Raw genomic sequence first — 26,733 nt, 5'->3', positions numbered from 1 at the left:
TTAAAGCAGGAATACAAAAACTGTCAGCCAAACTCATTTGAAAACAACATGAAAACCCTGATCTGGTACAAATATCCCAGAAATGATCTCACTTTGGGAAAGACTCTGGGATTCTTCGCAAATCCCTAAACAGAGAACCAGAGCATTTTCCTTGGAAGTAGTACATGTGTACTTTTGTAAACACTATTACAAGTTAGCCTTTTATGCTTGTTAGCTGGGTAAAAGAGTTATGAGTATGTCCCCAACAAGCAGGTCTAAGAACAGGCACTGGACACTTCAAGCATTAGGAGAACTGACTGGTAAGTTATGATTCTGTCAAAGAAACTCCACCTAGCCAGAAGCTGGTAAGTTATGATTCTGTCAAAGAAACTCCACCTAGCCAGAAGCAAAGGAAGAGGGTAGTGAGCTTGACAGTATCTGATAGATAATCTCTCCCAGTCTCTCCCTTGAGACACCAGTATTAGAAACTTTCCAGAGACTGGAGCTCTGGGAATTATATTGTAGTTTCAAATAGTAAGTAGTTTTAGTGTCTGATAATCATGGTCTCTTGTAAACCATTAGCAATGTAAGGACCCTTAATACATAAACAGAGACCATTAGCAATGTAAGGACCCTTAATACATACTTAGCAGTATGTTAATGTAACTGGAAAGCAGTCCCTGAGCATTCACTGAACAAATAACTCTGGACCTAGCTGTTTCCAAACCAACCTCTGACAAACCAACTTCCAGACATAATCTTACTATATACTTGTAAAAATTAAGACTTGAAACCTTTTCAAATACTGCAATTCAATTTACTGTGGAAAAAATTCCCTTTTACTGTATTTCCTCCTAATATATGCCAGAATCATTTGGTGTTTGGATTTGTCCCAGTAACTGGGGCAAATATTGGACTACTGGCAGTTTTTAATCATCTCTGCATTGAACCATGGGGAAGAGGATGTACCTCGCTTTCCCTATGGCAATCCTGTTCAGAATCCTGAGGAGGGCTTTCCTTGTCTGAGCTATCTTTGTTTACAAGGTCTTTTTCCTTACTTCCATCACTTTTGCTCTCGGAATCACTCAGTTCCAAATCTGGGCAATAACCATCGGTCTCTGGATATGCAGCTTTCTCAGAGGATCGCCTGAGAAGCTGCCTACCCCGGAACTGATCTTTAGGATTTATATTCTTAGTTGGTTTCACATAGCATCGGGGGCCCTCAGTGCTCCTTCTCCATTTTTTGGTTGTTTCTTTAAAGGATCTGAATTTTTCCACAGTTGATTTTCTAAAGCTACTCTGACCAGCTAAGTGGGAGCCTACCATGGGCTCCTGGTTACCGAGTATCTCACTAGCACTAGCTTCCTGGATGACTTTCACAGGCAGATTGTCCTCAAGGCCATTTGACTTGGCAGACTTGGGGCTAGGCTCACTATTTCCATTGTTGCTACGAGACTGTCCATAGAGGACAGCCTCAAAGACTGGAGACTTTTCCACCTCCACTGACGACCCATGAGAAAGCTCAGAAGATGGAGATTTCTGAGTAGGACTGGGACTGTTGGCTTCATTCTGAGAGTGGTTGAGGCTGTCGAGCAAACAGTTTTTCTTGCTTTCTAGTGGAGGCATTGAATATGATTTCACTTGCAGGTCCAGTGGCTCTTCAGGCACCTGTAGGCTTCTTTTACTGAGAGTAAGCAAGCCACTGCTAGGGGAGCAGGGTCGATGATCAGTCTCTATGGTGCCATTTCTGCAATCTTCTGGTATTGGTCTGGCCCCCGACTTTAAGGCAACTTTTGATGGTGAGGAAAATAGTGCATTCTCCAGTGCATTTGTCAAAGAAGATCCTGAGATGGAAAAGAATGATTTATCAACTGATAATAGTTTATGTGCTTGTGGCAGAGGGAGCTGATGGATCCACTCTTACTAGTGCTCACCAAAAACCTATCATTGATATGTAAGTACATCATGGTGTAAGTGGTGAAAGCAGCACTAGAGGATGGGGCTAAGGGTGATAATCTTAGTAGTGCCACTCTGTTCCATCGCTCCCAACTTCCTAACCTCTCTTTTCCCTGTCTGTAAAAGGATTACAAAGACTAGTATGCTACTCCTTGTACCCCTAGTCTGCCTCCTTCCCCTACAGACACAAGGTCACTAGCAGCAGATTGAAATTGACACTGTCTACTTGTGAGTCTTGGTTTGTACAAGCATCGGTAATCCATGGCACTGCTAAAGACATGCCTTGAATATGGACATCTCAGATCATATCCCTCCCTTCTCTCCTGGCCTTCCTCATAAATGCAGCAAAGGTTTTGGTTAGGAAGAGTACATGTATGTTGTAATCTGTCATTAGAAGTGGGTGGTGGATGGGCTGGGAAGGTAGCTCAGTGGTAGAGTACTTGCCTTGCATGCATGAGGCCCTGGGTTCGATTCCTCAGCACTTACATAAGCAGAAAAAGCCAGAAGTGACACTGTGGCTCAAGTGGTAGAACGCTTGCCTTCAGCTGAAGAGCTGAGGGACAGCGCCCAAGCCCAATGACAAAAAGAAAGTGGGTGGTTCCTAAGAAGTTTAGGCTCTTAACCTGTAACAATATCCTGACTACAAGTTGCCATGATAGTGGTTACAGGGAGGTTCTAATGTAAGAATCAGAAAAGAATGACAATATTCCCACCTTTGGCCAGTTCCCTGGCTATGTCTCCACATGATCATAGGTCTTTATTATGTTGAACACTTCCAAATTAAAAAGGTACCCCATGGGCAGTGTGTGAGACCCACAGCCCCCATTTCTGCCACCTGTTGATGTTGCCAGCCATTCGGAGGCTATGACTTCTACAATTACAAAACAAAGGGCTAGAATCAATCTCTTCAGCACACAGAGGCTTTTCCTTGCTGTTCTTTGGTTCTTCTTGCTTTGCTAGTCACATTGTCCTGTAATGCTATCACTGTCTCCTACTATACCACTTTGCTTCCACCTGTTACCACATAAAAATATCCCACAACCTCATTTGGCTGGCCCCTGACAAGAGCTGATTCTGAATACCTATCTCAGTGACCCCTAGTGGCCCAGGTTGTTACCTATCTGTGTTAAATGAGAAGCAGGGAGGCTACAGGTATTACTGAATATGACTGTCATTATTCCAGCTAGGCTTGCATAGTTTAGATCTTAGTCCCTAGTTGGTGCTCAACAAATGTTAATGAATAAATGAAAAAATAAGGCATATTTCTCTTAACTTCTGGCCAAGATTTTATGACTACTGGTGAATAACCCTGGAATTAAATGCTTTATGGGAACTAAGATTCAATCTTATCATATTATTATTATTATTAGAATCACATCCCTATTTCTGGATTTTTTATGGTTAACTGGAGATGTCATAGACTTTCCTGCCTGGGCTGGCTTTGAACCACTATCCTCAAGACCTCAGCCATCTGAGTAGCTAGGATTACAGATGGGATCTTCTAATCTATAGAGATTTTTTTTTTGCCAGTCTTGGAGCTTGAACTCAGGGCCTGGGCTCTGTCCTTGAGTTTCTTGTGCTCAAGGCTAGCACTCTACCACTGGAGCCACAGTGCCACTTCTGGCCTTTTCTGGAATAGAAACCAGGGCTTCATGCATGCTAGGCAAGCACTCTACCACTAATCCACATTCCCAGCCCATATTGAGATATCTTAATGAATTAGATCATTACAGAATAATTTCATGGCTCCAATTAAAGGCCTCAAACATATGTTTGGGGTTTAGACACTTGCAATTTCTAAGCCTATCCTGAGATTTCTGGCCTCATGAGATAACATGAGCTATGTTCATATCAGGACTGGACTGAAGCAAATGAAATATCTGACAAGAACTTTAAAATACTTTGTGGAACATTTGACATAATTAAATTGTTAAAAAGGATAAAACCAGAGTCTATATATTTACTAAGACAATTATAACACACAGGTTACCTGTAGCAATTTCGTCGTGCATAATCTGGGCTTGCAAGTTGAAGATCTGCTCCTGTAACTTGTTCTGAGAGAGTTTCAGCTTCTCTCTTCTGCTTATCATGTAGCACAGATTTCGGACCTAAAAGCCCAATCCCCAGAAAATAGATGTTTGTCATGGTAACAAAATTTGACAGTTAAAATTATTTATCTAAAATGAAGATGACTAAGGTTGAAGTAGAGGATGGGTAAGAATGATGACTGGATTCAAGAGCCACACAGTGAGAGAATTCCACAGGAATTTTTGTAGCCATTATGGGGCATTAATTCCATATTAATCAGTAGCAAAAGCAAAATGCTCCAATGCTGCCTTCCGCAGTCTGTTTTTTTTCCCCCCCAGCAACTTTGAGGTTTGAAGTCAGGGCCATATGCTTACTAGACAAGTATTCTACTACTTGAGCCACTCCCTCTGGCCATTTTTATTCTAAGCTATTTTCAGATAGGGTTTTCATGCTTTTTGCCTGGGGCTAGACTTGGACCATGATCCTAACTATCTATGCCTCCTGTGTAGCTGGGATTTCAGACATGTACCATCATTACTAGTGTGTTGAAATGGGGTCTCATTAGTTTTTTTTTCCCCAGACTAGCCCTCTCAATCTCTGGGGCTTCCTGAGTAGCTGGTAGTATAGGTGTAAGCCACTGTGCCCAACTTTAAAAATCTCTTCTTTTTGTGGTGTTATGAGCTTAATAATTACATGCGATTCTCAGATCTCAGCCTCCTCAGTAGAAAGTGGCTTTTTTGCTCATACCTTCAGCTTAGTCAAGTTTCCTCAGTCACCAGGGGGAAAACTTCCTCTCACATACCCCTCACCTGTTCTGTGATCTAGTTTATGCTTCTGTAAATGGGGGTGGTTAAGTGTTTCTTTCCTTAAGTAAGTTAGGATTAAGAGTATTTATAAAATGTTTAGAAGAGTGTTGGTAACAACAGCAGTTAACAACAGGAACTCTATGTGTATCTTAAAATTTTTCATATCTCACTGGGATAAAATGAGGGAGAGGGTGACACTGTTCAAATATAAATGTACTTGGGTTGGGAGTGCCTGCCTAGTATGCATGAAGCCCTGGGTTGGATTCCTCAGTACCACATAAACACAAAAGGCCAGAAATAGTGCTGGCTCAAGTGGCAGAGTGCTATCCTTGAGGGAAAAGAAAAAGCTCAGGGTCAGTGCCCAGGCCCTGAGTTCAAGCCACAGGACAGGCAAAAAATATCTTTTTAAGATCTCATAGTTTAGCCGGCGCCAATGGCTCACGCCTATACTCCTAACTACTCAGGAGGCTGAGATCTGAGGATAACTGTTCAAAGCCAACCCAGGCAGGAAAGTCCATGAGACTCTTATCTCCAATAAACCACTAGAAAACCGGAAGTGGCGCTGTGGCTCAAGCGGTAGAGCACTCTTGAGCTGAAGAGCACAGGGACAGTGCTCAAGCCCAGAGTTCAAGCCCCACGACCGACAAAAAAAAAAAAAAAAGATATCATAGTTTTTGGAGTTTTGGTAGCAGAAGGGAAATCCCCCACCACCAAGCCATTTCTATAACTGCATAATCAACATAAATATTCTCCAGAATAAAAAATAGCAACTAGTTTACCTTTGAATTCCTATAGCACCTAACTTAGTGGATACTTGAAGAATATATCCTGAGTTAAATTATCTGGTGGTGTGGCTGTCAACCTGATGTGCTTTTTTTTTTTTTGGGTCCGGTCATGGGGCCTGAACTCTGGGCCTGGGCACTGTCCCTCAGCTCTTCAGCTCAAGGCTAGCGCTCTACCACTTGAGCCACAATGCCACTTCCGGCTTTTTTCTTTTTGCTTATGTGGTGCTGAGGAATCGAACCCAGGGCCTCAGGCATGCAAGGCAAGCGCTCTACCACTGAGCCACCTTCCCAGCCCCTGATGTGCTTTTGACTGCCAGGGCTTGCAGAACTCTGGACCTGTCATTAGCTGTGGGTCATACAACTATGTGTGTGGAATGGAGGAGGCCAGCAATGCTGCCAAGTATCTTATGCTACTTCCTATAAATGAAGGCATACAATCTGTACTATCTAGTCTAAATTACACAGAGTGCAGCTAGCACTTTCCTGAACCTAAAGTTCACTCTTTCCTCAGCCTTCATTCTCTAAATTGGGTAAGTAAATACAGTCAAGCCAATTTAGGCTCAAAATAGCAAACAAGGTGCTGGGAAGGTGGTTCAGTGGTAGAGTGCTTGCCTTGCATGCATGAGGCCCTGGGTTTGATTCCTCAGCACCACATAAACAGAAAAAGCCCAAGTGGTAGAGGGCTGGCCTTGAGCTTAAGAGCTCAGGGACAGCACCCAGGCCCAGAGTTCAAGCCCTACGACTGACCAAAAAAAGTGAACAAAAAACTAAAGCTGGATGTGGGTGGCTCATATCTTAGTGATACTCTTATCTCGAATTAATCACAGAAAAAGCTGGAAGTAGCACTGTGCCTCAAGTGGTAGAGCAATAGACTTGAGCAAAAGAAGCTCAAGGACAGTACCCAGACCGAGTTCAAGCCTTAGGACCAGCAAAAAAAAGATAGGAAAATAGAAAACAACAAAAATCATATACATGAGGCCTTGCCAATCCCTGAATGTGCTAATCAAAATTTCAAAGGAGCCCCAATGTCTCCAGACCATAGTAAAATCAGAAGATAGGCAAAACCCAGGAGGTCCTTTTTAAACTGGAAGTAGGACCTTTTATTTTTATGCAGACTATGATCTACACACTAGTCAGCACCAGTCTCCTTACCCTCTCCAAGTCCTGTCGCAGGTGCATAAACATTCTCATGCGAGTGTGAATATTTTCTTCTTTTGGCTGTACCAGGATGTTTTCTTCTTCCAACTTGGGAGGAAATAATGGTTTGTTGAAGTTGCTTTTGCGCTTGAGTTTCCAATAGTTATAGATAAAGTCCACAGTTTCCATGGGTAGCTCTAGTTCTGCAGCCACATCTTCTGCTTTCACAAAGGAATAGAACTCTTCTTCTAGTTCACGAAGCTTCTGTGCCCTCACGTTATTTTTCTCATTCTTGGTCTGGCTTGGTTCGGCAGCTCTGTGGTTGTGGGGCTCAACCTCCCCAAGTGACTGCCTGTTTTGGCTGTGCTTGAGACAGAATGACTTGAACTTTACTTCGTCGCTATCATCTAGGACGGTCTTCATATCTAGGTTGTGCTCAAAGGCACAGGTGACATGAAAAGCTGTGGTGCAGCTTCTTACAGAGCACTGCAGAAGAAAGGAGGGTTAAAGGCAACAGAACTAGGGGTGGAGGGGCAAGCAGAATCCTATGTTGAGCATATACTGAACTTGTATGAAGCCAAGGAAAAACAAGGACAAGTTATGACTATGAAAATGATTTACCAGCCGGGCGCTGGTGGCTCACGCTTGTAATCCTAGCTACTCAGGAGGCTGAGATCTGAAAATCGCAGTTCAAAGCCAGCCCGGGCAGGAGAGACCATGAGACTCCTGTCTCCAATAAACCACTAGAAAACCAGAAGTGGCGCTGTAGCTCAAGTGGTAGAGCGCTTGCCTTGAGCTGAAGAGCTGAGGGACAGCGCCCAGGCCCAGAGTTCAAGCCCCACGACCGACAAAAAAAAAAAGAAAAAGAAAATGATTTACCAGTAACGTAGGAAACCTGTTCTTACAGAAAGCAACAAAATACAGAGGCAAAAAATGTGTTCAATTCCCATTTTAAGGTTTCAGCTCAATCATTTAAACCTTGAATTTTGAGGTTTGCTGGGAAGCCTTCCTTAATTCCTAATAACGTTACATGATTTCTTTTCTGGACCTCTCACATCACTTTGCATATGATCTTTTATTTTTCCTTTTGGTCAGTCTTGGGTCTGGAAATTTGGGCCTGGGCACTGTCCCTCAGCTCTTCAGCTCAAGGCTAGCGCTCTACCACTTGAGCCACAGTGCCACATCCGGCTTTTTCTGTTTATGTGACACTGAGGAATCTAACCCAGGCCCTCATGCATGTGAGGCAAGCATTCTACCCTGCATATGATCTTATATTGCTACTTTTTGCATTGTACTTATAATGTAACTGTCAAGTCCTTGGCCATAGGTCTTAAAGACAGAAGTGGTGCCATTCATTTTGGCATTGCTATCAACTATGGAATAAACAGTAGCTCAGAAAATGCTTCAAAAATGAAAAATAAAGTCAGTATTATTTCCAGGGCAACCATGGTTCTACAATGGTTGCATCAACTGCAATAACTAAGTAACCTAACTTTTGTTCTTGTACTTATTGCCTGTTTAGCCCGAGACTGTGATCTATGCCCATATGCATCTGAAATTATAGGACATGTTGAGACAGGGTCTTGTTGACTTTTTTTTGCCCAGACTAAGTCTGAACTGGGATCTTCCTAATCTCTGCCTCCTAAGTAGCTAGATTACAAGTGTAAACCACTGTGCCTGGCTTGAAATTGCTCATGTAGGGCTGGAGACATGGCTTAGCAATAGAGTGCCTTGCAACAGCAAAGGCTGGATTTCAAATTCTAGTATCAGCATTTCAACCATTTTGAACAGCACAGATATAAAACACTTCCATCTGAAAGTATGGTGATATATGCCCATGTTTCCCTGGAGGTGTGAGGAAAGCAGGGAGACCAAGAGAGGAGTGGCTGCAAGGGGTCCTGTAGGCTGGGTGTAGGCGATGGTTTGTCTGCCTGTTTTTCTCTGTGTGTGAGTTCCAAAGAAAGTGTGGAATTTGTTCCTCCTCATCCTCTTCTAAGACTGTTTTTAAACACTGACTATGGGAGAAAATCTTTTTCTTTCTTTTTTTTTTTTTTTTGTTGGTCATGGGGCTTGAACTCTGGGCTTGGGCGCTGTACCTCAGCTCCTCAGCTCAAGGCAAGCACTCTACCACTTGAGCCACAGTGCCACTTCCGGTTTTCTGTGGGATAAAATCTTGTATGAAATCCTCCCCCACCACCTCTCCTTTTCTCCCAAACACAAAGCTTTGTGTCCACAGGAGACACTGCCTGTTTAGAAGAGCTGTGCAGATGGGTTAGCCTGGGGCTTCTCTGGAGCACACATATTTCTGATGCACATGTGGGTTCCCATTCCCTAGCAGAGCTGAGGGAAGTGCGTGCTGGGGGCCCATCATACAGGGCATAGGCCAGCTTTTGTCTGAGGGCCCTTTTGAACCCAGATTGCTGCTTTAGGTGCCAGTTTCCTAGGACGCTGCCACTCTGGAGTACACATGAAGCCAGCTATTCTTCCTGTTTATGGCCTCAAATCAGCTCATCTTCAGCTGCCCTGGCATCCCCAACTGCTGCCCATACATCCCAGGTGCCCTTCCTGTTTCCCAACACAGGTTTTCTGCCTTGATTTAGCAGAAGCTTCATCAGCCACTATCAGTCCCAGTCCTGTCAGTCATCCTGTTTGTGGGCTAAAAGTATCAGGCACTTTGGTTGCCTTTCCTTTCTGTGTATATCCTTAAAGAGAGATAAGCTTCTTGCAGAAGGCCAAAGCAAGTACAAGTCTGGTCCATGGCTTCACCAGGGCCCCAGGAATCTATCAGTGCCACTCATTCTCCCTCCCTGAATTGGTGTGGCTTCTTAGAACTGCCTAGAGTTCCTCTCTACTCCCTGCCTAGTGGGGTGGCAGGCAGTTGTTCTGCCCTTCTTAGAATCTTCACACATGGCAGGCCCTTCTGAGTAGGACCACCAGTGTCTAACACCCTAAAGGTGAGGCCAGCAATCAGCCTTAGGTGATCTAAATGATTTGGGCTTTAGCCCAGTTGAAGAAGACCATAATTTTGGGAAGAACTGTCTGTGTGCATAAAATGAGGAGTGTGTATATGTCTGCATGTGTGTTTGTTTGGTTGTGTATGCATGTATACATTCCTTTTTCTTTTGCCATGGGGATGAGTTTGGGGCATTTTTCTAGAATAGCCTTCTCTGCCTATAGTAAGGACTGGCTGTAACTCTAAGCCCATTACTAGCACTTGTAGCCTAGAGATAACCTTAAACTGGTAGCCCAAGGGTGACCAGAGTGGAAGGTGGGTATGAGGGTAAAAATCTCCAAGAGTCCTGAGAAGAGAGGATAGAAGGGTTTCCAGGGCTCAGAAGTATGAGCTGTCCTCCCCCAAGCCTTGCTGATTGTGGTGGCCTCAGTGGATGAATGTGGGAGCTCTGGCTTCCCCTTCTACCTAGACTAGGTGTCTGGTGGGCCTCACAGTGCCTAGGAAAAGATGAAGATGAGAAGGATTTCCCTACTGAATTTGTGTTTATAGGATTTGTATTTTTATGATTAAATTAACACAAAGTATGGTTGTGGACATTTTGATATATTAATATTCTCTCATTCATTCAGACACTGACTACTGAACCCAGGGTCTCAATCATGCTAAGACAAAAGCTCAAAATGCACCTCATTATGTATTTTAGTGGTGATTTTGAGCATACTTACAGTTGTGTAGCCATCATTACTACCTAATTCCAGAACATTTTCATTATCCCACATGCTCATTTGCAGTCATTCTTTTTTTCTTCTTCAAGAAGCTGCTAATCAACTTTTTCTTTCTTTACATAGTAGCAATTATTGAACATTTCATATATGTGAAGTCATATAAAATATGTGTGTGACCTGTTGCATATAACACTTTTATGGTTTATCCTTGTTGTAGCGTGTATTAAAAATTCAATGCTGTTTATGGCCAAAAACACCTATTCCACTGTATTTATCTATTCATTAATTGATGTGTATCAGGATACTTTTCACTTTTAGAGCTTTTATGAAATAATGCTTTTGGGCTGAGAAGGTTGCTCAGTGGTAGAGTGCTTGCCTCAGATGCATGAGGCCCTGGGTTCGATTCCTCAGCACCACATAAGCAGAAAAAGCCAGAAGTGGCACTGTGGCTCAAGTGGTAGAGCACTAACCTTGAGCTGAAGAGCTGAGGGACAGTGCCCAGGCCCAGAGTTCAGGCCCCACGACCAACCAACCCCCCCCCCAAACCCTAAAAACAAACAAAAAAGAAATAATGCTATGAAAACTTGTTCAGAAATTTTGTATGGACGTTTTCATTTATCCTGGGAGGTAACCTTTCAGCCCAAGTTTACTAGAGGCCTTGGGCCAAATCAGATGGCCTATGTTAGAATTTATGCTGCAGCCATTGGGCCTTGCAATATAAGCCTGGCCTCTGGAGGGACCTGAGACAAAGGTCAGTCACAATGATGGCTAGCTGTTTCTATGTGGCCAGCCCTCAATATCATCTTGACACTAAGGCTTAGTGAATTTTCCTGCTTGCTAATATTCTGCTATATTTACTGTTTGAGTCAAAATCCTGATGTTATCCTAACACCTATTTTCTTTTACACTTATCTGATTCACAATAGCTCTTGTTCAATCCACCTTTGTCATTCATGCAGATTCCAGCCAATTCTTACCATTCCAGCCCTACCATTGAGGGATAAGCAACCATTTTCCCATGCACTGCTATATATAAGAGGCTCCTAATTGCTTTTCTGGTTTCAAAACTTCTGTCTTCATAGTTTGAGTAAAACAGTCAAAGTGGTTTTTTCTCTCTATGTGTGTGTGAGAATATGGGGCTTGAACTCTGGGCCTGGGCACTGTCCCTGAGCTATTTTGCTTAAGGCTACTGCTTTACCATTTGACCCACAGTTCTACTTCCAGCCTTTTGTGGTTAACTGAAGATGAAAATCTCACAGTCTTTCCTATCTGCTCTAGCTTTGAACTTCAATCCTCAGTAACTTGGATTATAGACATAAACACTAGCTTTGTTTTTAAGACAAATTCTCACTTACCAATATCTTAGATTGTCACTCACTATGTAGGCTAGGCTGAACTCAAAGTCTCTATCCTTCTGATATAGCCTGAGTGCTAGGACTACAGATATACACTACAATACCTGTGTTCAGATTTGTTTTTAACCTGTTAAAATATGCAATTTTTAAAACTTATGTAATAGAGTACAGTGATAATCCTATATAATATCATCCAGTTTCAATGATTATTGGTACATGGCTGATCTTGTTTTATATTTACTCCTCCTAATTGTTTCCGAATCATTTCATCCATCTGTACAAAACTTGCCAAGGGCTCCTTCTTTTTTTTCGGGGGGGGGGACTGAACTCTGGTCTTAGGCGCTGTCCCTCAGTTCTTCAGCTCAAGGCTAGCACTCTACCACTTGAGCCACAGTGCCACTTCTGGCTTTTTTTGCTTATGTGGTACTGACAAATTGAACCCAGGGACTCATGCATGCAAGGCAAGCACTCTACCACTGAGCCACCTTCCAAGCCCAAAGGGCTCCTTCTTAAGCTCTTTAAAAAACCCCAAAGATCTTATAAGGGTACTGAAAAATCTTATCCGGAGATTCAAAAAGCAAATGAAGCTGGTCACCCAGTTTTTTTTTTTGGTCTGTTGTGGGGCTTGAACTCTGGGTCTGGGTGCTGTCCGCTGTCCCTGAGCTCTTCAGCTCAAGGCTAGCGCTGTACCACTTGAGCCACAGTGCCACTTGCAGTTTTCTGGTGCTTTTATTGGAGCTAAGAGTCTGACAGACTTTTGTGCCCAGGCAGGCTTTGAACCATGATTCTCAGATCTCAGCCTCCTGAGCAGTTAGGATTATAGGTGTGAGCCACCGGCACCCAGCTAGTCACCCGCTTTTATGTTGTCTATGAGCTAAGAAGTTTTTACATTTTTTATGGTGCTGTGATTGAAACTGGGTCCTTGTGCATGCTAGGCAAACACTCTACTAATAAGCTATTATCTGCAGTTAAGTTTTTACATAAAAAAATTCCACACAGAAATGGAGGGACAAAGGGCGAACAAATGCAACAGTGTTACTCACTAGACACTGTGTTGAAAATGAACTATATAAATTGTAGGTAGGGATGAGAGGGAAAAACTCAGAGTGAGGGAAGCGGTGACATTGTACAAAAAGAAAAGTACTCATTTATTGACTTATATAAGTGAAAACCCTCTGTACATTACCTTTATAATAACAACAAAAAAATTTAAAAATTTCCCAAAGGTTGAAGATGTGGTTCAGTTGGTAGATCACCAGTAAAGCATGAGGTACTGAGTTTGAGTCCTGGTCTCACAACAAAAAAAAGGAAAAGAAAAAAATTCGAAACATTTTTTTTTTTACATTTTTAAATAGTGGAGAAAAAAATCAAAAGACTATTTTGTAACAAGTTTTGTTGAAATAGAGACAGTCAGAATATAGTAATGCTCCTTTGTTTTAAGTATCATATGTGGCTGCCTTTGTACTGCAAATGTAGTGCCGAGTAGTTGTGACAGAGACTATACTATACAACTCACAAAGCCTAACATATTTGCTATGTGGTCACATATAAGTCTGCTAGTCCCTTTCCTTAACCAATAAGCCACTCTCCATGTAATCTCTTTGACTCTCTCCACATATTACAACCTGATCTTGCTTGCCTCTTTTGTTGTGTGAACAGGCACTCATATCTCATAGTCTTTTAAATGACCATTCCTCCATCTGTCTGGAACACTTCTACTGTCTGGAACATTTGTACTGCTTTTCCTCTTGCTTTCCAATCTTTGCTCAAATGCCACCTACCTCAAGATGCTCTACCCTTACCACCTTGACTTAAACTTATAACTGAGCTCCACATTTTTATTTTTCATGGCACATAGCCATCTTGTAATGTGCTTTTTAATGTTTATTGCTTGTAACTTATTATCCTGGATAAATGAAATTCCACATACTCAGAAGTTTGGACTGGGAAGATAGGTCAGTGGTAGGGTACTTGTCTAGCAGGTATGAAGTCCTGGGTTTTACCTACTGGCATTGCAAAGAAAAAAGAAAAAAAGGAGAAAAGAAAAATAAAGCCCGTCGTGGTGACTGACTCATACTTGCAATCCTATCTACTCATGAGACAGTGATCAGGAGGACTACAGTTCAAGGTCAGTCTAGGTAAAAGTCAGTGAGACAATAAGCAAGCCAGCTACCTGGGAAGCATAGGGAGAAAGATCACTGGCTGAGACTGGCCAATGAGACACTATCTGAAAAATAACCTAAAGCAAAAAGAGCTAGAAGCTTAAGTGCTGGAGTTCAATCTTAGTACTGCTAAAAAATGCCTACGTTTTCTTACTACTGTTAGGTTACTAATTAATAACTGGTACAGAAATGTGTTTTTTGTGTGCTAGTCCTGGGGCTTGAACTCAGGGCCTGAGTGCTGTTCCTAAGCTTTTGTGCTCAAGGCTAGCTTTTGTACTTGATCTACAGCTCTACTTTTGGCTTTTTACTGGTTAATGGGAGATATCATGGAACCAGGAGGCTGAGATCTGAGGATTGCAGTTCAAAGCCAGCCCAGGAAATCATGTTTTAAAACAGTAAAAATAATGGGAAATATAGATACCACAGTAAGGACAATAATTCAATGTCTAAAATAAAATGATTAATAATGATTATGGAAATGTGGAAAATATTTTACTTTTTAGAGGGGGAAATGCACATCACAAACTAATCTACAGTGCAATAAAATGAACATGTATGTACTCAACACTCTTTGAACACATATATGGGGCAGTTACTCTATTTCATGCCAGGACAAAGTCACAGACTCTTGGCCTTCAAGGAGATCACATACAGGGTCCAATAAGGAGAATGTACACAGAAACAGGAAATGTGTCATTGTAGAGTGTAGAGAAACAGCTTCCTTTATATATTACAGTACTATAATTAAACAAAGTTAGCCAAATAAAAGTTTCTAAAGAACAAAGGAAGCATTCAGTTTTGTCAGATGAATCTAGAACATGACATGACAGTAAGGAAGCTCACACAAAACACCTAGAACAACTGTCCTAAACTTTGCCATTTTATAGCCCCTTTTCTATAAAGAAAGTTAGAAGGCAAATCCAATTCCAACCACCTGTAGCTCACATGCAGGAGTCTGAAGGAGTAGAAGCTTAGTTTTTCCTTCCCTCTTGCTAGCAGAGTCACTAAAATTACATTTGGACTAGAAACTAAAATGACATTATGAAAAACAAAAGTACAAAGTCAATTTTTGTGTCTTTTTTGGAGGCAACGACCCTTTCCATCTTATTCTTGTAGCTAGGATTACAGGCGTGAGCCACCGGCACCTGGCTCTAAGCTGCTTTTTGTTCAAAACTAGTGCTCTACCACTTGAGCCATAGCACTACTTCCAGCTTTTTTGAAGTTTATTGGAGATAAGTGTCACGGACTTTCCTTCCTGGGCCTGGTTTTGAACTGTGATCCTCAGATGTCAGCCTCCTGAGTAGCTAGGATTATAGGTGTGAGTCATTGTGGCCTGGCTTTCCATCTTATTCTTGTGTTACCTTCAAACTGCTGCTTCTAGGTGCCACCACAACAACTATTTCTCCTTCATTTGAATTCCTATACCTCAGATGTCCCAGAAAGCTTTACTTACATTACCATATATAACAAATATGATTATGATAATGACTTGCAAAAGTAACCACCAGATTTTATCCATTCAAGTGCATCTTTTTTCCCTAACAAAAAAGGTCACTCAGCCCAATAACAGAACCATCTATAAAATCATCCAAGTCATCTTGGATCTCAAGTGCATTTACAGTTAATAGGTAAGTAACACAATATCATAGACTGCGTGTTTTAGAGTTCTATCTAGCTTATTTCAATCCCAAATACTATCATAGTCTGGTGTCAAGATTTCTGTTAACTCATCAGTAAAAGACAAAGATTAACTACGACTACAAATACTTCTTAAAGACAGGCTGGCTTCAAATTCCTAGACTAAAGTGATCTTCCCATCTCAACTGCTTGAATAGCTGGGCCTTCAGGTAGTCGGCTACAGGAGTATACTACTGTACCTAGCAAATACTACGAATAGAAAGAGTAACCGGAATGGGTCTAGAGGCAACATTAAAAAAGTGATTTCCAAAAGTGGTTAGCATAACATTAGCACTGTAGGTGTGAGTGGGAAACCTCCTGAATAATTTTTCGGTTCATAAAACACTTGTACTGGGAGAGTAGTAGGGACAATCTGGTTTTTGTTCACCCTACCACTTTTCATGGAGACTTACCTGAATACAAGCTCCTGTCTTCAACTTGCACAGGGTGCAAACTAAGGCCCATCGGCTAGGTGGTATGTGGGATATCTTTATGATCGGTTCCATCCTTTCAGGACAAGCAATGCTGACCTACAAATAAAATACCACCATAAGACACAAGAATTAAGCCTGATATCAGTGGCTCACTCCTGTAATCCTAGCTATTAAGAAGAATGAGAGCTGAGGACTGTTGTTTGAAGCCAGCCTGGGCAGGAAAGTCCATGAAACTCATCTCTAAGAAACTAATCAGAAAGGCCCAGAAGTGGTGCTATGGCTCAAGTGATAGAGCTAGCCTTGAGCAGAAGCTCAGGGACAGCGCCCAGGCCCTGAGTTCAAGCCCCAGGACCCGCAAAAAACAAACTAACAAAAAACAAAAAGAACTAAGGCATCGCAGAAGTACCTTTCATAAGCCAGAAATGATGTATAAGAAGCTCAGAACATCGCAACAGTGAGTGAGCTAAGTCCCATTTTGCAAGGTTAGTATGGAACCAAGAATAAATAAAACATTATCTCTAACTACTTCTCAGCCTTTCAATCATGTCCACAAGTGCAAATGATTCACATTTGGGATGAAAGGGTAAAAATGAAGACTGAGCAATGTTATCAATTAATCAAAAACATTCATGTTTACTTAGGAACCAGAGAAGGCTAAGGAAAAGAATTCAAATTCACAAATCCTATAACATCTGTCATGTGTTAGAGATGATGCCACATTTCTTGCTGATTCATTTAATAGCAAAGGATAAAAACTGGCAGGGATATGTCTTTATATTTGATTTATAAAACCCAATATTGCTGGAAAGCACCAGTTTTTTTTTTTTGGTCATGAGGCTTGAAATCTGGGCCTAGGTGCTGTCCCTCAGCTCTTTAGCTCAAGGCTAGCACTCTACCAATTGAGCCACAGCACCACTTCCAGTTTTCTGAGTGGTTTATTGGAGAGAAGAGTCTCTTGGACTTTCCTACCCAGGCTTGCTTTATACCGTGACCCTCAGATCTCAGCCTTCTGAGTAGCTAGGATTTACAGATGTAAGCCACCAGTGCCCAGAAACAGCAGAAATTTTTTTAAATTTAATTTTATTTGTGAACATACTGTACAGAGGGGTTACAATTACATGGGCAGGATAATGCGTACATTTCTTACCAAGCATTGCAGCCTCCTCCTTTGGTTTACCCTTCACATCCCTTCCCAGCCTCCTCCCTCCCCCCCAATCCCAATCCTTCTCCTTCCCCCCTCTCCCCCCCCCCACCGACGTTGTAAAGCTCGAGAAACAGCAGAAATTTTATGTAAGGAAGAATTTATAAGATATAAGTAGAAATAAAGACAACATATCAAAGCCAAATCTTTCAATCCACTAACTACTATTGGTTGACGCTACACCTCAACCAAAGTAGCTTCAAAGTTAAATTGGTTTTTAGGATAGTGATAAAAAGCAAGGGATACTTAAAAGAAAGATGGAAAAACTTTTTTTGGGGGGGTCTGGTCATGGGGCCTGAACTCTGGGCCTTGGCGCTGTCTCTCAGCTCTTCAGCTCAAGGCTAGTGCTGTACCACTTGAACCACAGTGCCACTTCCGGCTTTTTTTTTGCTGCTTATATAGTGTTGAGGAATCGAACCCAGGTCCTCAGGCATGCAAGGCAAGCGCTCTACCACTGAGCTACCTACCCAGCCCTGGACAAACTCTTTTCTGTATGAAAAATAGAGTTCATATAATTTTACAAATATAGGCATGACTAAGAGAGAAACAAGTTAAAAAAGTGAGTAACTGTCAAAGATGGCCAAACTAGCACAAGTTCTAACCTAGAATAGTCCAAAAGGTACTGGAAAGTAGGAACTAGGAAACATAAAAAAATGCTCCTATTTGAGAAAGTTTGCTGTATTAAAATTTTTTGTACGTCATAGGGCTTGAATTGAATTTAGGGCCTGAGCACTGTCTCTGAGCTTTTTTTTTGTCGGTTGTGGGGCTTGAACTCTGCGCCTGGGCGCTGTCCTTGTGCTTTCAGCTCAAGGTGAGCACTCTACTCTCTGAGCTTTCTTGCTCAAGGTTTTTGGTTTTCAGGTGTTAATTGGAAATCAAGTCTCATGGACTTTCCTGCCTGGGCTGGCTTTGAACTGCTATCCTCAGATCTCAGCCTCCTAAGTAGCTAACTAAGATTATAGGCATGAGCCACTGGTGCCCGGTTTGTATTTAAGTTTTAAAAAATAATTAATTTTATTGTTATTATAAAGGCAATATACAGATTACAATTACATGAGTATATTTCTTTTCATACAGTGTCTTATGAGCCCTCATCATCTCCCAGTCCCTCCTTCCTGTCTCTACCCACCAGTTGTGTAATTCACTTTCTTCCATGTCCACTGAGCTCCACTGATGCATTTTTTTCACCCTTTTCCCCTCGAGTTCTCCCTCCCACCCCCCTGAAGATAAATACTTGATTATACCATACATAAAGAAGATGGAACCATCAAAAATTAAAATAAAAAAGAGAGATCTCTTGTTTCTGTATCTTGGAGTTTCTTACTCTCTAATTTTATTTATTTTTGGGGTCCAGTCGTGGGGCCTGAACTCTGGGCCTGGGCGCTGTCCCTCAGCTCAAGGCTAGCACTCTACCACTTGAGCCACAGCACCACTTCCAGCTTTTTTCTTTTTGCTGAGGAATTGAACCCAGGGCCTCATGCATGCAAGGCAAGCGCTCTACCACTGAGCCACCTTCCCAGCCCCCTCTCTCTAATTTTATAAATATGAAGAGACATGTAGACATTTTGCCTTTTTCTTTCCTAAGAATATGCTCTTTTAGTTTGTGTGGAAGTATCTACAATCCTGTATAACAGCATATCCCAATGTCTTCTAGATTTATTTCCCACATATCAGAAAGAACATGCATGGTTTTTTGTCTCTGAGCTAGGCTTACCTAACAAAATTATTTGATCTAGTTCCAACCATTTCCCTGCAGATGACATTTTATTCTTTCAAATGGCTGTGTAAAATTCCATTGTGTACAGGTACCTCATTTTTTGGATAAACACATCTATTGTGGGGTGTATGGGCTGTTTGTATATCCTAGCTATTGTTAATAGTGTGTCAATGAACGTGGATGTACAGGTGTCCTTAGTATATCATACATCCTGGTTCATGATGTTCAGGGTAGATACCCAACAGTGGTATGGCTGGGCTGTAAGGAAGGTCTATGTTTACAAACAGACTTTTGGGGGACCTCCAGACTGCTGTCCAGAGTGGTTGTACTAGTTTATGTTCCCACCTACAGTGCTATTGGGTTCCTTTGTTCCCACATCCCCACCCACATTTGTTGTTCAAATTCACAATGTTGGCCAATCTAACTGGGGTGAGATAGAATCTCAGAGTTGTTTTGATTTGCATTTCCTTTATGACCAGATGATGAGCATTTCCTCATGTGTTTCTTTGCCATTCTTACCTCTTCTTCTGAGAAGTCTCTCCTTAGCTACCTTACCCATTTAAATGTGTTTGGTTTATTAGGTTTGTGAGGGGTTAGTTTCTTGAACTCCTTGTATATATTGGATATAAGGTCTTTGACTGATGTATTGCTGGTAAACATATTTTCCCAATCTGTTGGCTGTCTTTATAATTTACTAACTATATCCTTGGCTGTGTAGAAACTTTTTATTTTGATGGGAGTACACCTTGTCAAATCTTTCTCCCATCTGTTGTGCCCCTAGGACTCTTTTTTTTGGGTGTTGGTAGTGGTGCCTGCCTGAACTCTGAGTCTGGGCACTGCCCCTCAGCTCTTCAGCTCAAGGCTAGAGCTCTACCACTGGAGCCACAGTGCCACTTCCGGCCCTTTCTGTTTATGAGGTGCTGAGGAATCGAACCCAGGGCCTCAGGCACGCAAGGCAAGCACTCTACCACTGAGCCACCTTCTCAGCCCAACCCCTAGGACTCTTTTCAAGAAGTTTCTACCTATCTCTGTAAGTTCTAATGTTTGTCCTACTCTCTCTTGTAGCAGTTAAAAATTTTCATGTCTGATGTTGAGGTCTTTGATCACTCTGAATTGATATTATTGCATGGTGATAAACAGGGATGGACTTTTATTTCTCGGCCTATGGATGCCCAGTTTCCCCAACACCAGATATGGTTCCCTTATCAAATATCAAGTAACTGTAAGGGCATGGCTTTATTTCTGGGCCTTCTAATCTATTCCATTGATCTTTGGGTCTATTTTTCTTTTATTGCCAGTCCTGGGGCTTGAACTCAGGGCCTGGGCACTGTCCCTGAGCTTTTCTTGCTCAAGGCCAGCACTCTACCATTTGAGCCACAGTGCCACTTCCTGCTTTTTCTGTTTATGTGGTACTGAGGAATCAAATCCAGGGCTTCATGGATGCTAGGCAAGCACTATACAACTAAGCCACATTCCCAGCCTCTCACAATGGAACTTCTGGGATACAGTAAAAGCAGTGCTGAGAGTTCATAGCTCTAAGCCCACACATAAAGAAAACAGAAACACACTAATCACAAAAAAATTGGAAAAATAGAAAGAAAACAGGAACAGCTCAAGTAAGTAGCCTCATAAGGCAACAAAAACTGCTAGAAAAAGAACAAACCAAATCCCAAACTACTAGATGGTGAGAGATAGCAAAGATTAGGGCAGAAATCAATGAAATGGCGACTAAGAAAGCTACACATAAAATCAATGAAACAAAAAGCTGTTTTTTTGAAAAAATAATAAAATTGATAGAGCACTAGCAAGACTAATGAAAAAAAGAGATGAAATTCAAATGAATAAAATCAGAGATGCCACAGGAAACATTACAGCAAACATCCAAGAAATCCAAATGATTAGGAAGGACTTTCAAAACCTCAAAAAAGAAGGAAAACTTAGCAGAAACAGACAAATTTCTAGAGACATACAAACAGCCTAAGCTGAACCAAGAAGATATAAACCAGTTAAACAAGCCAATAACAAGATTGAGGAGGTAATCAGAAGTCTTCCAAAAAGGACAAGCCCAGGCCCAGATGGATTCACTAGTAAGTTCTAGTAAGACTTTTATTTTTTATTTATTTATTATTATTATTATTTTTTGGTCCGGTTGTGGGGCCTGAACTCTGGGCCTGGGCACTGTCCCTCAGCTCTTCAGCTCAAGACTAGTGCTCTACCACTTGAGCCACAGCGCCACTTCCGGCTTTTTTCTTTATGTGGTGCTGAGGAATCGAACCCAGGGCCTCAGGCATGCAAGGCAAGCGCTCTACCACTGAGCCACCTTCCCAGCCCTCTTCCGGCTTTTTTCTTTATGTGGTGCTGAGGAATCGAACCCAGGGCCTCAGGCATGCAAGGCAAGCGCTCTACCACTGAGCCACCTTCCCAGCCCTCTAGTAAGACTTTTAAAGGTGAACTAATACCAGTATTCCTCAAGCTTTTCCATGAAGGAAACAGAAAGAGCAATTTCAGACTCAAAACTTCATAAGGATCCAATAAAAGAAAGAGAACTACAGACCAATTTCTTTGATTAACACAGATGCACAACTCTTCAATAAATACTAGCCAACAGAATCCAGAAACAAAAAAATCATACATTATGACCAAGTAGTCTTCATCCCACAGATGCAAGGCTGGTTTAACACATGCAAATCAATAAATGAAATTCACCATATCAACAGAGACAGAAACAAGAACTACATGTCATCTACCTCAAAAGATACAGAAAAAGTCTTTGACAGAATACAACATTCATTTATGTAAAAAGCTTTTGAGAGGGTAGAAATAGAAGGAACATTCCTTAAAACAACAAAGGCCATCTATGACAGACCAGCAGCCAACATCTCACAGAAAGGTGAAAAACTAAAACCATTTCCCCTAAAATCAGGAACAAGGCAAGGATGTCCACTCTCTACATTTCCTCTTCAACATATTTCTGAAATTCCTAGTCAGAGCAACAAGGCAAGAAAAGACAAAGGAGATTCACATAGGGAAAGAAAAAATATCAAACTATTCCTATTTGCAGATGTCATGATCTTATACCTGCAGAACCCAAAAGACTTCATTCCCAAGCTCCTAGAACTGAATAACAATTTTGGCAAAGTAGTAGGATACCAAATTAATCTTCAAAAGTAACATTTCTGTATGCCAACAATGTACAAACAGGGAAATCATGAAAATAACTCCATTTGCAATAGCCTCAAATAAAAATAAATAAAATACTTAGGAATAAACCTAACCAAAGATGTAAAAGATCTTTATTGTGACAACTATAAACAGCTGAAGAAATCTAAGGTCACTAGAAAATGGAAAGACCTTCCATGTACATTGATAGATAGAACCAATATTGTGAAAAATGGCCATACCACCAAAAATCATATACAAATTGAATACAACATCCATCAAAATCCAAATGATGTTGTGGTTTCTTTTTGCCGCTCCTGGGGCTTAAACTCAGGGCCTGGGCACTGTGCCTGTGCTTCTTTTGGTCAAGGCTAGCACTCTACCACTTGAGCCATAGCACCACTTGTTTTATTTTTTTTGTTATGTGGTACTGAGGAACTGAACCCAGGGCTTCATGCATGCATGCAAACACTATCACTAAGCCATACTCCCAGCTGTGATGTTGGGATTTTGAGAGAACAATCCAAAACCTTACATGAACTACAAAAGACCTAGAATAGCAAAAGTAATTCTAGGCAAAAAAAAGTAATGTGGGTGGTATCACAATACCAGACTTCAAACTAGAGAGCCATAGGAACAAAAACAGTATGGTATCCTGCTCTTTTCTATCTCTTCTCTCAAATAACCTCACACCACTGGGAGTACCAGCTACAGCAATCAGCATGTATGTAAACACACACACACACACTGGCATCCATGAAACATCTGATTTAGTTTAAGTGGAAGAATATACATACATTTACAAACATGAGTGAGCAGGAATAATCTCCATGCTAAGTCTTAGTTGGGAATGAGGGGTGGAGGGAGGAGATCTTGAAGCAAATGGCCTTAGGCTGGGATGTTTTCTTACCTCTGGAATCCATAGAGCACAACTGACATGAGCCCATTTACTCCCACTCCTGGTAGATTTCAAGGCTCCACCTTTCTTTGGACACAATAGACACTTTGGACGAATACCCAGAACACAGGAACGACACAGCCAGTTGCCTGGTGGGATCTTGAGGATACCATAGCAGGCCTGGAGATGTAAGTAGGAGAGAGAAGAGTCGACATCTACGCATACATCTGCTCTGATACAGAAAACAGAGCACCCTTTGCTTTTGTGAGAGAGGCACATTAAGCCCAAAAAGCTTTCCAGGATTCATTTAAAAGCAGTCAAAAAAACCCAATTTGCAGTATCTGAAAGAACATATGTTCCTAAGAATTGACTTTAAGGACAATAGAGCAAGATTAGGAAGGGATACTCTCAGCAGCTAGCTCAACTGTCATCTGAGATACAGACCTTTTATTTGGCTTGTTCTCTAAACTTTCTACAATGTTTACACATTATAATTAGTAAGTTAAACACTTATTAAGCAACTTCTACATGTTGCACAGTTGTGATCAAGAAAATAAATTAAGAAATAAACTTCTGAGAAGCAAATAAGCTAATGTCTTAAAGGGTTTAATAGTGCCTCTTGCATAAAATCAGTAAATTGTAGTTTTTACTTGGGTTGAAGAAAAGGGGAATTGGATTTAATCTTGAATAGAATACTGTATTAATTGCAATAATTCATGAATTCTGGAAGCTCCTCAAATTTCTTTATGGAATCAAACTGGAGAAATAAAAAAAATAATGAATGATATGGAAGATTAGAGTTCGGAAAATGTGCCAGAGGTATTTCTTGTTAGGAAAATGCTCTACCACTTAAATTATTCCCATCAACTAGTCCTTTTGACTTCTATTTTTTTTACATCCCATTTTACCATCTTTCCTTCCTTAATGTTTTACTATATTTGGGACAAAACCTAAAAGACAGGTGGCTCTCTGTGTGGTCTAACAAACCTTCCATCACCAATTGATTCAACATGGAAGCTTCAAAACTTCTGGTTCACCCTCCCATCAGATACAAATTAGAACAATTACCATCATATCCATCCACCCCTGCCCCTCCTGCAACCTACTGTTTCCAAACTCCTTTCCATATCTAGCCAGGTTTCTTTCAGATCATCCAGATGTAACTTTTTGTCAGTTGTGGGGCTTGAACTCTGGGCCTGGGCGCTGTCCCTCAGCTCTTCAGCTCAAGGCGAGCGCTCTACTGCTTGAGCCACAGCGCCACTTCGGTTTTCTGGTCGTTTATTGGAGATAAGAGTCTCACAGACTTTCCTGCCCAGGCTGGCTTTGAACCGAGATCCTCAGATATCAGCCTCTTGAGTAGCTAGGATTACAGGTGCGAGCCATAGGCACCCGACCATCCAGATGAAACTTTTGGATTAGAACACCACTTACCTTCATCCAGTGGCCTGGGTATTTGCTATTCTTCCCTCTAGAGTGGTCCAGAGATTCTGACCTTACTATCTACTATCTATCCCCACCCTTACCACTACTGTTTCACCTAAGTTCTCATCAACACCATGCTTGGGTTATTTCTAAATTATATTCCTCCACTTTCACACCTTCTATCTAAAATGCAAGATTTCATATTCTTTTTGTTTGGTCGGTCTTGGGGCTTGAACTCTGGGCCTGGGTGCTGTCCCTGCACTCTTCAGCTCAAGGCGAGCGCTCTACCACTTGAGCCACAGAGCCACTTCCAGTTTTTGAGTGGTTTATTGGAGATAGAAGTCTCACGACTTTTCTGCCTGGGCTGGCTTTGAAATTCGATCCTCAGATCTCAGCCTCCTGAGTAGCTAGGATTATAGGCATGAGCCACCAGCACCTGGCTAAGATTTCATATTCTTGCACAGCATCAAAATCCTTCAGGGTTTTTTTCTGCCCTCATCTACCTTTTCCCCCATCAACAGTAGTACTGGCTACCGCTCCTGACCTATTTTGTAAGGTGAACACTAAGATTAGTTTTTATATTTTTAAAGAGTGGCATGAAGAAAAAAAGTTTATGTAACAGAGACTATATGTGACTGGCAACACCTAAAATATTTCTGGCCCTTTAAAGTTTGCTCACTTCTAACCTAAAACCCACAGGTCCTAACACTGTGCTATTTGTTCCCATTCCCCAGGACACCCAAACTTGGAAAACTAGGCCTCTTCCTCTGTAATTAGCCATTTAAATTCTCACTTCTATGTGTACATCTAGGTAGTTTCCCTGTGCTACATGGTCAACTCTGTGTAGTCAGACCTTTCTCATCCTTCCTCAGCTAGCTTACACTCAAGAAAACTGCAAGGCATATATTTTACATGTAATTTCAGGATGTTAATAAACTCAGTGTCAAGTGTTATATTCATGATGTAAAAACGATGAGCACATACTTTCAGGCAAATTTTTAATCTAAGTGTTCAATATTTTGGCTAAGCAGAAAATGGATATGAAAGAGACTTGGAATGGTCTTAACTTTCAAAGTTTTTTTTTTTTTGCCAGTCTGGGGCTTGAACTCAGGGCCTAAGCACTGTCCCTGAGCTTCTTTTGCTCCACCACTTGAGCCACAGTGCCACTTCTGGCTTTTTCTATTTATGTGGTACTGAGGAATCAAACCCAGGTCTTCATACATGCTAGGCAAGCATTTTACCACTAAGCCACATTCCCAGCCCTCACATTTTTTTAAAGAAAAAATTTTTAGTGGAATAGTAAAATCTAAAATACTGGTATACTTCTAAAGTACTGACTGTGAGTGTATCTTTGTCACTGAGGAACAAGCATCGCACAAGATTTGGTAAGGAAGAAAAATTCGTTCAATAATTTCAGATAGCAATATGCCCCTATTATATTAGGGAGTAAACTAGACCTTCCAAATTGTTTGACGATACTCTGGTTCTCTTCAGATGGGATAGATCTTTTGCCTTTTACCAAATTGTTTTGTCACTTTTCAGTCAACAGAGGGAGCTCTAACCTACATAGCTCTTTAGAATCCAAATGAATGTACAAGGGAATATCTGAAGCTGTATCTAATAGTCATTACTGAATGCTTTAAAAACAAGCATACTCTCAAGGAGAATTATGCTACATTTAATTTTTTAACCAAAGAATCTGAAAATAATTCTTTATTACATTGTCCCAGATGTAATAGGGAACTAAAGAATATGTAAACAACCTTTGCCCTACTCCCCTCAAGCCGACTACAGATCTACAATCATTTATCTGAAAACCCTTTGAAGAGAAGAAACATTGGAAAGTTCAGAATTGGTCACATTTTACAACATACAATAGTAACATGGTATACTACTTAACTATCTAACTACTAATGAGATAAAGGGCAGCATGACATAATCAAATACATTAATATTTCTCTAAAAATAATATTTCCACAAAATGGGTAAAGAATATAAATGGCCTCACATTGGTTTAGTTCTGATATTCACAAATTAGTTGTGGTACAGAACTTCAGGCAAAAGTGTAGTCATTAAGCACTTTTTAATTTTGGAATTGCAGGGAAGGGACTATGAAATGTATTAAATACTTAAGTTTGTAGTTAAATGGTAAAGAATTTCTGCTCTCACTGAACGTGTGTCTTAAGTGCCAATAACTGATGGAACTTATAAACTTTCAAAATTCACACTTTTAAAGGATACAGGTAAATGAAGAAATTGGTCACAGAAAATTCTGAATACTTTTGACACACAAAGGATTAAGTTAGGTAGCCCTGGAGTTAAAGTGTCAACTACTGATT

General features: G+C 41.2%; 1 protein-coding gene across 1 annotated transcript in view; it reads right to left on the bottom strand.

Annotated features, from left to right (window-relative positions):
* Positions 1-347: 347 nt before the first annotated feature.
* LOC106000290 (protein Jade-3-like) overlaps positions 348-26,733 on the bottom strand; it is a 35,927-nt gene continuing 9,541 nt past the window's right edge. The window contains exons 4-8 of the mRNA XM_013035532.1: positions 22,985-23,152; positions 15,977-16,093; positions 6,707-7,177; positions 3,926-4,043; positions 348-1,823 (exon numbers count right to left, since the gene is read on the bottom strand). Of these exons, the coding sequence (XP_012890986.1) occupies positions 913-1,823; positions 3,926-4,043; positions 6,707-7,177; positions 15,977-16,093; positions 22,985-23,152 (1,785 nt within the window). The 3' untranslated portion in view covers positions 348-912. The remainder of the gene's footprint in view (positions 1,824-3,925; positions 4,044-6,706; positions 7,178-15,976; positions 16,094-22,984; positions 23,153-26,733) is intronic.

Source organism: Dipodomys ordii, unplaced genomic scaffold (genome assembly GCF_000151885.1).
Source record: "Dipodomys ordii isolate 6190 unplaced genomic scaffold, Dord_2.0 Scaffold215, whole genome shotgun sequence".
Classification (NCBI taxonomy): Eukaryota; Metazoa; Chordata; class Mammalia; order Rodentia; family Heteromyidae; genus Dipodomys; species Dipodomys ordii.
Note: the sequence above shows the minus strand (reverse complement) of the source record. Positions and strands in the feature narration are given on the sequence as shown.